This window comes from Lacerta agilis, chromosome 16 (assembly GCF_009819535.1).
Source record: "Lacerta agilis isolate rLacAgi1 chromosome 16, rLacAgi1.pri, whole genome shotgun sequence".
In the NCBI taxonomy this organism is placed as follows: Eukaryota; Metazoa; Chordata; class Lepidosauria; order Squamata; family Lacertidae; genus Lacerta; species Lacerta agilis.
In genome coordinates, this window is record NC_046327.1 from 625,268 (window position 1) to 638,447 (window position 13,180).

The 13,180-nt window shown below is 44.9% G+C and overlaps 1 protein-coding gene across 4 annotated transcripts in view; it reads right to left on the reverse strand.

Annotated features, from left to right (window-relative positions):
• SMARCA2 (SWI/SNF related, matrix associated, actin dependent regulator of chromatin, subfamily a, member 2) overlaps nucleotides 1–13,180 on the reverse strand; it is a 117,408-nt gene that overhangs the window by 17,286 nt on the left and 86,942 nt on the right. For 2 of the 4 annotated variants that reach the window (XM_033174070.1, XM_033174069.1), the window contains one exon: nucleotides 3,463–3,680. In XM_033174070.1, the coding sequence (XP_033029961.1) occupies nucleotides 3,463–3,680 (218 nt within the window). Of the gene's footprint in view, nucleotides 1–3,462; nucleotides 3,681–4,713; nucleotides 4,736–5,445; nucleotides 5,559–13,180 lie in introns of those variants that run through there. The other 2 variants (XM_033174071.1, XM_033174072.1) reach the window with 2 other exon arrangements.

Consider the following 13,180-nt stretch of genomic DNA (forward strand, 5'->3'; position numbering starts at 1 on the left):
GAGAGGTGCCACCAATCCCTTTCTAGAGGAATAAACTTCCACGTTACTTCCAAGGGGGATAAACGAATTCATTAACAAATGAATCACAGCAAGGAACACAGAAGTTAGGCAGGATATTCCGCAAGGCAGTGTTGTAAGATAAACTTGGATCACACTGTAGGCTATATGCAAAATCCAAAAGATCTCTGATGCTCTGCATATGTTGGGCAGCAAGGACTTTGAATACAAATTTTGTATTTCCCACCTTAAGAGTATACATAAAATTTGGAATACTCTCATTTCTTTAGGGGGGAAACTGAAAGAATGCAATGCTGAAAAACCAATGCATAGTATATTAAACACAAAAATTCACACACCTTCAGGAGATCTAGGAAACACAGGGTCATCTATATGCAGAGTTTACTAACACATTTTGATGTTACGGTTGCAAAATTGTCCATATCATCCATATAAAAAATGTGCTATCTAGGCTGGCTTAAGAAAATATCATTTAAGCAACAGACTGGTCTTCCGAGCTGTCACTAAACCAGCATGTGGCTCAATAAAGCAGGGTTTCCCAAACTTGGGTCTCCAGCTGTTTTTGGACTACAACTCCCATCATCCCTACCTAGCAGGACCAGCAGTCAGGGGTAGTGGGAGTCCAAGTTGGGGAACCCTTGATGAACCAAGGTGCTGCAAAGGAGCCTCGCCTCCTCCCAGGCTCCCATCTTCCTCTGCGCTGTGGCCCTGAGAACCCCTTTGCTTCCATTTCTGATTAACCACAACTTGACACGCCATCTGAATCCCAAAAGCTGAGCTGTTCTTCATTAGAATTTTCCTTAAACGTTTCAAGAAGCCGTAGTTAAGATAAACCACAGTTTAAGGTTTGGACAGCACCCGACACTGTGGTCCAGGGCTGCTTTGCCCATTTGGCTTGGGGACAGGGCCGTCTTTCCCCGGGGGTGCAAGGGGTGCGGGGCACCTGGGCGCCAAATTCTGGGGGGCACCAGGCACCCCCCGCTGAAGCCACCTAAGCTCTTAACTACCTGTTATGAAATAATTTTGATCAAGCTAGTCAAACAAAATACATATATACCTAGGTATTACCGAAATGTATACTACTGTTTCACTCAAGGACTTTCGACTTTGTGCACTCATTTGCCAAAGATGTGCTATGCCAGCGGTGCTGCTTGTCCTTCACAACGGCGGCGCTTGTCAGACTCAACGAGTATAAGTGTATTGTAAATAAAAGAATAAAAAAGTTTGTTTGTTTTCCCTCCCTTCTTTCATAAACAAGAGATAAGGCAAAATAAAATAAAAAATTCTTTCCAGTAGCACCTTAGAGACCAACTAAGTTTGTTCTTGGTATGAGCTTTTGTGTGCATGCACACTTCTTCAGAACATGCACACGAAAGCTCATACCAAGAACAAACTTAGTTGGTCTCTAAGGTGCTACTGGAAAGAATTTTTTATTTTATTTTGTTTTGACTATGGCAGACCAACACGGCTACCCACCTGTAACAAGAGATAAGGCGTCAGTGTGGGGTCTGACATAAGCATAATAAAAGTTAATTTGGGGGCTAAACTAAATTTGGGGGCGCTGGGCGGATCTTTGCACCCCAGCAGCGCATATGCTAAAGACTCCCCTGCTTGGGGAGGCAGTTGGGCGATGGATGGGAGGGGGGCAGATGCAGCCCCCCCCTGGAGCTCGGCATGCTTGCCCCCTGCTACCTGGGAAGAGTGGGGCTGCCACTGCCCCCTTCAGTGTGCCGGAGCTTCCCTCGGCTGTTCCCAGTCCCCTCAGGCGATAGAGAGATGCTGGAGGAGCGCCATTTTTTTTGTTTTGGCTCAAGCCGCGAAGTGTATTGGGCCAGCTCTGCTGCCATTCATTGAAACCAGGACTGGAAACATCCCATCTCTTCCTCATGGCCTCCATGGCTGAGATCGTGGGAAGTTTAGCGTGGCGTCTCCATGCAGCCAAGATCTGGACACCAAATCTGGAACACGTTATCCTACACAATAGAAAGCTGGGTTTCGGCTTTCACAAGGTCCTAGTTTTAGTACCGGCAATCTTTAGAAATGTTAAACTGTGTGTGAGCCTCATTAAACTTGGTAAGTTTGAGCCATCATGAAGAAGCGAATTCTGCCTCGATAGCAACATCGAAGAGAGACAACTTCATGTCTTTAAAAGGCATTATCCTTGTCATGATAAAGAAAAGGAACAGGAAGTGTGTGGAATCACAGGAAGAAGTATTTTGGAAGTGGTAAAAGTAGGTAAAGCAATGACTTACTTTTTATATATAAATACTAAATACCTCAAATATGTTTAAGGACATTCAAAACACTTTCTTTTTACTAGATGCAATGGATACCGGATGTCACATTGCTCTCCACCTCAGAGAACTATAGAATAGTTATGCTCCAGGAATGTATTTTAGCCAGAAACCGATACTTTTGCAAACAAAGCTGTGAGGAACCTTTGTCCTGTAAGTGGCACTTATCAGATCCGCTTCCCCGGATATAAACCACTCTGGCTAAACGTGCACTGGATTGTAATGGCAGAATAACAGAAATTGGAGATACTGTAACAGTCTTCGGTGCTGCCAATACAGTGGTACCCTGGGTTACGCACACCCCGTGTTGCAGACGTTCGAGTTGCGAACGCCCGCAACCCGGAAGTGTTTCCGGAGTGCACGCGACCCCCGGATGCGCAGATGTGTTCTGTGCACTTCGCACATGCGCTCAAATCACATTCTTCCGGGTTGTTTTTTTTTTTTGTGCGTTTGTGATACACACGCCCGCGTTACGTACCGCGACCCGAAGCGGATCGCGTATGTAACCCGGGGTAACACTATATCTCTTTTTTAAAATCTTTCTGAAACGCTCAAGAATGCACTACTAAAATATCTTGCTGGAGTAGATGGCATGGTTTGTCAAATGAATGGGTGCTTCCCCCAAGATATTGAAGACCCTGTAGATCATGGGTAGGAAAACTAGGCCCGGAGGTCGGATCCGGCCCGGACGGTCCGGGAATCAGCGTGTTTTTACATGAGTAGAATGTGTCCTTTTATTTAAAATGCATCTCTGGGTTATTTGTGGGCATAGGAATTCATTCATCCCCCCCCCCAAAAATATAGCCCACCCCCCACAAGGTCTGAGGGACAGTGGACCGGCCCCCTTCTGAAAAGGTTTGCTGACCCCTGCTGTAGATTTTGCAAATGGCACCCCTAACCATCAAATCCAATCCAACTCCCATCCTCACTACTTAATACATTTTCCCATCACGGCTCAGGACCGCAAGACCTCAAGGACCACCTCTTTCCATCTGAACCTACCCAGACCCTGGGACCATCTTCTGAGGCCCTCCTTCGTGTGCCTCCTCCTCGAATAATACATGTGTGTGTTTATAAAACACACCTTTCTTCGAGCAAGTAAGTCTTTACAAAGAAAACAAGGAACTGGCGTAGGTAAATATGTGCTCACCTGTCTTTGTAATTGATAACCGTATCAATGATGGCATTCATCTGCTTTGTCAGCTTAGGAGGGTTAGGTGACAATTTCTCCGCCGGAGGCCTCCCTCTCCTTTTTTTCGCCTTCTCTCCATCCTCTTTGCCCGAATCTTTGTCTACATTTCTCCTTCTTTTCCGTTTCTTAAGCCGAACTTCTTCTTCCATTTCCTCCAAGTTGCCGTCTTCGATTGCCTTAATTAGAAAAGTAGAAAAAAAATAATTTGCAAAACTGAAGACGCTAATGGATGCTATATATTATAAACTCTGCAAGGTGTAGACAATTTTGAAGGATAAAATGAATCAATCCAGAAGCAGAAGTCCAAATATAAATATTCGGGGAAATCAGAGGCGCTAAACTTAAAGCTACAATAACAATTTTGTCCGAGTAATCCATTCAACTGTAGAGCGTTAAGGCCACACCCCAAAAAAGGCCACTGGAGCTCCAACTGTCTGCATGCACACTCAATGAATGATCAATATATTTTAATATGTACATTCATACATCATTTTCAATACATATTTATAGACAAAGCAATCATTAAAAAGGGCGGGGAATTGTCTTCAAGACACATTCACCCACATACATTATATGACTTTCCCTTTCTGAACAAAGAAGTAACAAACCAGATTCTTTCAATTAGAAATTTTTAAACAGAATTTTCAAATCAGGTAAAATTACACGCCTAAAACGCCACAAACGCAAAATTCAGCTAAGGTCTTGACCACTGACAATGTAGAAGGTGTTGGCACCGTGGGGGGAGGAAAATGACACCAGGCAAACACAAATCAAGCAACATTTACTAGTTCAAAATTTACCTGCAAATATGTGCTGTGGACCTCAGGCAGCAGCACTATGCAGTGAGAGGGTGGAAATTGCTACAGAAACAAACCTGTTTTAAAGGAAATCTGTCCACACTGTCTAAGCAATCCATGTGTGACAATCACAGAAGCTGAACTTTCTTTGGTTTAAGAAAACAGAAGAAAAAGCCCAAAGATGTGGGAGCGTTTAGTCTTCCAGGACATGAAAATGACAAAGATATTAGAGGGAGGGAAGAAAGAAAGAAAAATCCTGATTTTAAAAAACAAATCACCTCCGTTTTTGTGCTGAAGGCTTTCTCAAAACACCCATGTTGACATTGTCCCTGTTGCTTTCCTTGCAAGACATGCACATGATAATCAATCCTTTTTCTCAGAGCTGAAAGAGCTCTAATCATCAGGCAATTACCTTCATTTTTCCACAGCACCAAACATGGCTAATATTTATGAACATGTGAGTGCAACCATCAATACACAAAGAGGGATTGCAGCCCAGGCACAATTCCTTTCACTTGGGCGCAACGTCTCTCTCGCCAAACGTTTTGTGCACGCAACCTGGTGCACCACACAAAGCAGGCGGGCATGTCAGAGACGCACAACAACCTGCTTCCTATTCACCCTGCAATGTGCAAATCCACAGACGAACATGAATGCACACACAATCCGGAGGGAGTGCCTGAAAGCCAGGCCTGAATCATCAAAAGACAATTTCCACCCTGCTTCCACTGCGTTCGGAGAAGGAGCTCAAGATCGGATGAGTTGGGAGGAGGAGGAAGGAAGGAAGGAAGGAGCAAAATAAAAGGAGGAGAAAGAAGGGGGGGAAAGAATTATCTGCACACAAATTCATGAATATTCATTTGGCTAAAGCAGGACACCCCCGGTGCACACATACCAGCAGCTAGCGGAGGTTTAAGCAAAGGAAACTGTTCTGCAAATCTCGGAGGCGAGAAAAAGGCTCATCGTAAATGCAGCATGCAAGGCTGTCAACAGTTAATGCCATTGCTCCCCTTAATCCCTCGTTTGTGGACGGAAAAGACGGCAGCAACACACACCGGCCTGGGATGTGGCGCACACCTAGACAGAGATGCCCGGGATGCCGCTCGACTGAATCTCCACGACAGCAAGGAAAAAGGATATTTACCTTTCCACTATCAGCAGCAGGCCGGCTATCGGAAATCACAGTTAGAGGGGATAAAATTAACAAGCCAGCAAAGCAGCGAGCTGCTAGTCTCTTCATCAGCTGATCAGGGGGGGAAATAGAGCCCGGGAAAGGCTATGTTTTCATACACAAGTAATTTTATTTTACGGAAAATGCAATCCTGAGAGGGTTGGAGGGGCTCAATTCTGCTGTTTCATTCTACCTTCCACCAGGCCTGCAGCCTCCTTCCTCCAGCCGGAATTTAATATTGACAAGTACTTATCATACCCCCCCTTATTATTCCAGGAACTCAAATCAGGAATTATTATTATTATTACTATTTTCTTTGGAAGGGGAGTGGGCAGGACAGCTTCCCAGAAGCTTTTTAATTACAGCACATTAATATTTTTAAAATCCAAGGGATATAAACACACGCTTTTTTAAAAAGCAAAATAACAAGGCGTGCATTTTAAAGCTGCAAGACACACAAAGCTGCCTCATTGTTCTCTTAAATTTGGAGATGCAGGGATTGCTAGAAACAGCAGCACTTTGAAAATCTTCCCGATTTAACATGCCTTGGAGACAAAAGCGTGAGGAATGAAATATTTCTGTTTTTAGCATTTGCATCCCGTAAAATGCAACATACCCCCCAAATCCCACTGCCACCTCTCATGCTCCCAGGTGCCACACCTAAAAGGCTGCTTGGATTTGCTGATTGCTAGCAAGATTTCAAAAGGGATCTGAGCAAAAATGATATTGCAGCAGATTATAGCATTTCCACACAGCAGACATATGCATATTAGAATTTATGAATATTATAAATTTGTGGGCAGCATCTGGATACTGACAATTCTTTTGTAATGACTTCCCATTAATTTAAATTTAACCTCTTATCAGAAGCTGGTATTCTGCATTCTATTGACAATCCATGGAAATTAACACAATTTTAATCAGAGCAAAGATTTTGAGTAACGCCTACACAATCCAGTTCTAGCAGGTCAAGCCAAACTTGAATTTATTAATGGCATATTTGTTCCCAAAGTCAAGTTCACTTTTTTAAAAAGCCAAAATACAATAGAGCACAACCATTCTTAGTCATGTGATAATTTCATATATTATGTTGCTTAGAGAATGATTATTCAACAAGTAGGGCTCCCAAGAACTTTGTCTAATTTTATTCCTCAGGGTTATTTTGATTTTTGGCCTCTGGAACTGAAATATCTTGTGGGGGTCTGTGGTCACAGAGGACAATGGATACAAAAACATAATTAACTTTGATTCCCTACAAACCTTGGCTTTTGTCCACAAACAAATTTAAACACACCTTTATTTAAAAACACCTACACAAAACACTGAGCACTCAAAACCACCAATAACTTCCACACCCGAAAACGCTAAAATTGCCGAGTTTAATGCTCATATGACCCTATATTAATCAACTTAGCACTTATTACTGCACAATAAAAAAGAACAAAAAAGGAGATTTTATACCAGCAGCACAATTTGGTTGCAAAAGGGGGTTGGGATGGAGTTTGGGGACAAGATATGAACAGGTCCTTTGTCCACAGATGCAAGCAGACAAACGGGGAACTCTCCAATTTGCTGTTGTTTCCTGTGTTGTCTGAACTGGGAAACCGTGGTCACCAACTTTGGAACAAGCCACAGTATTAAAACACGGTTCTGAGGTTGGTTTAATATCCTGAAAAGCATCATTTTCTAGTTTTGGGCGAAATAGTCTACTTGAGCTTCCACGGGAGAAGCAAAAGGCTTGTTCCCATCTCAGCTTCCGGAGACACTCATCATAAGACATTATTTCCTTACCAGCTGAACATTATGCCCAGAATTAACCCAAGGAGGCTGTGGAATTTAAAAGGACGGAGAAAAAAGGCAAGTGTGTTTGGAAGATGACCAAGGACGTTTCAAGCTCTAGGACAGCGATGGCGAACCTTTTAGAGACCGAGTGCCCAAACTGCAACCCAAAACCCACTTATTTATCGCAAAGTGCCAACACGGCAATTTAACCGGTATATCTTATTTTTTCCTCTGTGTTTCACATTTCTTCTTTATGACTGCTGTTGTAATAAATAATCATTCATAAAAGTTATTGCATTACATTCTTCATTAAATTATCTTTCCACTGATATATAATTTCATGGTATAAATCAGTGCTTTTTTTCTAAAACATTTTTTTAGGGCTACTCTCATTTTGACTCAAGAAAATCACCAGCGGGGGGAAACGAACACAGTTCAAATTGGCACGCGTGCCATAGGTTTGCCACCACTGCTCTAGGAAGAAGATCTACTCCTTGCGGTATTTTCCAAAGGCTGCCCACCTCGGAGGAACATCTCTCCCAGGGCATGTGGAAAGCAGTGGTCCTGACCAGGAGAACCCCTGCACCGTGAAAAAGACCGAGGAGTTCTCCTTCACCTTATCTGTATGGATGGGAGGAAACGAAGGCAAGACCCCAACAGCAAAGAATCAACCAATGGAAAGCCAGGGCGATTTTAACGTCTCATTCCCACATTATGGAAAAAGACAAGACAGCAGGGAATTGTGAACCGCCCTGAGACCTCCAGCTATAGAGCGGTATATACATTCAATAAATAAAATACAACAAACATTCCAGCCTTTCTGAGGTATTATTTCATCAACCTCCAACACAGATGTGCAGCTGTACCGGGGTTACCGCAACCGGTCGTCTGGCAACTGAGCCAGGGTTAGCAATACACACCTGAGGCAAGGGGAGCCGACCGCTTCGGGTGGCAGGATCCACAGGGGCAGCAGATCCAGCCTCCAAGGAATGCATTGCTTGTTACTGCTGCCGCTGCAGCAAAATCTGCCGCACTCTCCTTGGAGGCTGATCTGCCACGTCCTCAGTGGCACCCTTCGCCACGCTGCCTCTGCAGCAGCCTCTTGGTGCTGCTGGCCTTCTCCCCTCCCCTGATGCAGATATTCACTCCCCGCTTATTCCCTAGCAGGGTTAGGGTTAGGGCTGGCACTATTTTGTGGTTTGCACCAAGTGGCAAAACGCATTGGGCCGGCCTAGAGACTCATCACCGGACAGGAGCAAGGAGCCATTGCCCGGGGATGTGGGGAGTTTGGGTTTGCTCACAGAGGTTCCTAGAAGGCACAAAGACAGTGTGAAGTGCAGTGCATGGAAAGCCAGCTCAGTTCATTCCTAAAATTACGCTCTCAAAATAAAACTCACCCCAGTTAGCATTCTCTCTTGGGCACCTTTAAAGGACTGGTGTAGCAATTATTCACCTACTTCTATTTAATAAATATCAGCAGCCCAAAAAGGATATGCATGTTTGTACTAGATAAATAAGCTTCTTAGAATTGTGTTTTCCGAAAAAGTAAACGCAGCCATATTCTGCTTGCAAGTCAAAAAGTAGGGAAAGAGAATATTATAGTTCTTTGAACAGTTATAGAAACCATTTTCAAAAGGCCAGTGCAGATACAGCACTCCCGACTCCCTACGGGATCGCATCCCTCGCCCCCCGCATCTGCCGAGCACAAATTACCCCCTGCCCTTTTTGGCAAAGGGGTAACCATGGTTAAGGCTAACCGGGGTTCGCTGTTAACCAAGGTTTGAATCTGCATTGGCTCCCAGGACGTTTCTGAGCACAATTCAAAGTGTTGGGGCTGACCATTAAAGTCCTAAACGGCCTCAGCCCAGTAACCCTGAAGGAGCGTCTCCATCCCCATCGTTCTGCCCGGACACTGAGGTCCAGCAATGAGGGCCTTCTGGTGGTTCCCTCATTGCGAGAAGCAAAGTTACAGCAAACCAGGTAGAGGGCCTTCTCAGTGGTGGCACCTGCCTCGTGGAACGTCCTCCCATCAGATGTCAGGGAAATAAACCACTATCTGACTTTTAGAAAACAAATGAAGGCAGCACTGTTTAGGGTAGTTTTTAATGTTTGATCATGTTTTTAATATTCTGTTGGGAGCCACCCAGAGCGGCTGGAGAAACCCATTCAGATGGGTTGGGTATAAATAAATTATGATTATTATACCAATTTCTAACCGTGGGTAACGAAGGTTGGTCCTTGAAATTCACCAAAATTAACCCTGGTTCTCTAGGAACCCAACGGCACCATGGGAAGAAAAGAAGGAAGAGGACAAGCCTGAGGCTCACAGTGCCCTGGGGCATGTCCCACCAAACCATACTTTAGTGGAGCCCTAATGTGACCATACATTGTGTTGAACCAGGGCTAAAACAAACCTAACAGATGCTGGCAGATTGCTGGATGCTTGCAATCATTTTTTGTTCTTAATTTTTATAAGACCATAGTGTTGGTCTTAATTTTAAACGCTGAAATTGTTCTAAAACAGCAGCTTGGTGTTCAAAATGGCACAAATGAAGAACTGGCTTTGGCTTCTTTCTTACCCTCCTATGAACAGAAGCAGACAGACTCCGTAACCCCCTTCCAAGCAGTAAAAGTAAATCATTATTGAATTTTCAACTGACTGACAGCTTAGTGGCCAAGTAAAATAAAACTGGCCTTGTAAGATTATGATGTTTTGAGACAGAAGGGATATTTATGAAGCAGTTTTTTCCTTGCTGGGTAATGTTGTTTTTGAAAGAAAAGGGTGGCGAAGGGGGAAGGGACAGAGTTTCAATTAGAGGGCACCATCATCATCATCATCAAACAGATTTATATACTGTCTTTCGTTCCAAAAAGAGTGTTGTCCCTTGGTGTAATTTCGTGCAGCCCTTCACCTAAGTCCATGTAGGTGGACAGAAGGTTAAAAAAGGGGGTTGGGAAGGAAAAAAATGGCAAGACAAGAGGGAGAGAAAACAAGGAGTGGCAGAGAGAGAGAGAAAGGGTGCCCCCCCCATTTTGGCTCCAGCTCTGCACACTTTTGGTCGACTGCTATCTCTGAGGGAATGTGATTCAGTCATGTCCAAAGTCTGTTTCGGGGGTCCTAATCCGGCCCATCGGTCGGTTTAATTTGGCCCCTGTGGCAGTTTATTTCCTGGGGTAAAATCCTAAATAAAACTCAACAACTTCAATCCTAAAAAAAGTTCAACAACTTTCCTCGGCCCCCACAGACCTTCACTTCATCAAATCTGGCCCTCAAATCTCACTTCTTCCTAGGCATATGCATCGCTCTAAAAGAAACCAGAAACTACCTTATTGATCTCAAAGAACAGTACAGGGCAAGTACACAAAGGAGTACGGCGCATAAAGGAAAGAACAGGAAAAATAGAGAGGCACGTAAATTGGTGGATTTGTTTTAGTCTGTGTGCAATGCCATTTTCCACATTCATGGACTGCAATTCAAGCGATGCGCACACAAAAACAGACGGATCAGCTCCCACCTCCGCTCAATGCCTTCAGGCTGCCGAGAGAATCAAAGAACCGTAGAGCTGGAAGGGACCCCAAGGGTCATCTAGTCCAACCCCCTGCAATGCAGGAATCTCAGCTCAAGCATCCAGGAGAGGCGGCCATCCAACCTCTGCTTAACAACCTCCAAGGAAGAAGAGTCCACAAGCTCCCATGGGAGACCATTCCACTGTCAAACAGCTCTGGCTGCCAGAAAATTCTTCCAAATGTTGAGTCAGAATCTCCTTTCTTGTAATGTCAAGTCATGGGTTCAAGTCCTACCCTCCAAAGCAGGAGAAAACAAGCTTGGCTCCATCTTCCCTGTGACAACCCTTGAGATATTTGAAGTTGGCTATTATATCTCTTCTCAGTCTCCTCTTTCCCAGGCTAAACATAGCCAGCTCCTTCAGGCTTGGTTTACAGACCCTTAATCCTCTTGGTTGCCCTCCTCTGCACACCTTCCAGCTTCTCAATATGGTTCTTAAACTGTGGTGTCCAGAATGGGACACAGTATTCCGGGGGTGGCCTGACCAAGGCCAAGACCACATCACACCCGTCCTGAAAGACCTACATTGGCTCCTAGCACGTTTCCGAGCACAATTCAAAGTGTTGGTGCAGACCTTTAAAGCCCTAAACGGCCTCGGCCCTGGACACCTGAAGAAGCGTCTCCACCCCCATCGTCCAGCCCGGACACTGAGGTCCAGCTCCAAGGGCCTTCTGGCAGTTCCCTCCCTGCGAGAAGTGAGTTTACAGGGAACCAGGCAGAGGGCCTTCTCGGTGGTGGCGCCTGCCCTGTGGAACGCCCTCCCATCAGATGTCAAGGGAATAAGCAGCTATTTTACTTTTAAAAGACAACTGAAGGCAGCGGCCCTGTTTAGGGAAGTTTTTAATGCTTGATGCTGTATTGCTTTTAATATTCGGTTGAAAGCCACTCAGAGTGGCTGGGGAAACCCAGCCAGATGGGCAGGGTATAAATAATAAATAAATGATAACGATAATAATAATTATAATCATCATCATCACCACCACAATTACTTCCCTTGTCTGGACGCTAGACTGATTTGCGGGCTGGATTTAGAAGGCGACTGGGCCAGATCCGGCCCCCGGGCCTTAAGTTTGCCTACCCATGCCCTAGATCCTTTTCAAAAGTACTACTGGCAAGCCAGGTGTCCCCCATCTTATATTTGTGCACCTGGTTCTTCCTGCCTAAGTGCAGAACCTGACGTTTGTCCCTAATGAAATTAGTTTTGTTAGCTTGGGCCCAGGTCTCCAATCTGTTGGGTCATTTTGAATTCTGATTCTGTCTTCTACTGCGTTCTGCTGATGTTCCCTAAGAACAGTCACTCCTGGCCAAACCGCAGAAGGGGAAATGGACTAGGAAGGATTTTGTGGCGGCTGTTTTCTGGGTAGCCCCTCATAAGGAGGCGCAGATTGTGTGCCGGTGGTGTTGAGCACTAGGAAGTAACAAAAAAAAGAAGAAGAAGAAGAAAAAGGGGCCACTGCTGGTAACTCAATGTGCTCACTGGAGGAACAAAGCAGCGGTAGAGGCAAGAAAGGGAAAGTCCCTTGGCTCAGTGGTGCAATCGATGCCTTGCACGCAAAGGATCCCAATTTCAATCCAGAATTGAATTCAGACTCATGCCTGAAAACCTGGAGTACAGCTGTCAATCGGAAGTGACAATACAGTGGTACCGCTGGTTAAGTACTTAATTCGTTCCGGAGGTCCGTTCTTAACCTGAAACTGTTCTTCACCTGAAGCACCACTTTAGCTAATGGGGCCTCCCGCTGCCGCTGTGCCACCAGAGCACACTTTCTTTTCTTATCCTGAAGCAAAGTTCTTAACCTGAAGCAGAGTTTGTAACCTGAAGCGTCTGTAACCTGAAGCGTCTATAACCCGAGGTCCCACTTTACTGGAGTAGATAGAGCCATGGTCTGATCTGGCAGCAAGGCAGTTTGTGATGGCGTCCCATGGGGCAGCTGGAGCTGGTGCCACACGGAGGGTACAGTTGCTAGCTGGCTAGGAGCGCCAGGTCTGAGATCTTGAACAAACATTAACGGATCAGGGCCCGCAACTATTTCTGTCTCTCTCTATTTTCGCTCCCTGCGAGAAGCGAGGTTGCAGGGAACCAGGCAGAGGGAACCAAGCAGAGGGCCCTGTGGAACGCCCTCCCATCAGATGTCAAGGAAATAAACAACTATCTGATGTTTAGAAGACATCTGAAGGCAGCCCTGTTTAGGGAAGTTTTTAATGACTGATGTTTTAATGTATTTTTAATCTCTTGTTGGAAGCTGCCCAGAGTGGCTGGGGTATTATTATTATTATTATTATTATTAATTTCTCCCACTTATGAGTCTTTGAAGCCAAACCACTCTTTCTGGAAAGGGATCCTGTAGATCAGCTCTGTGT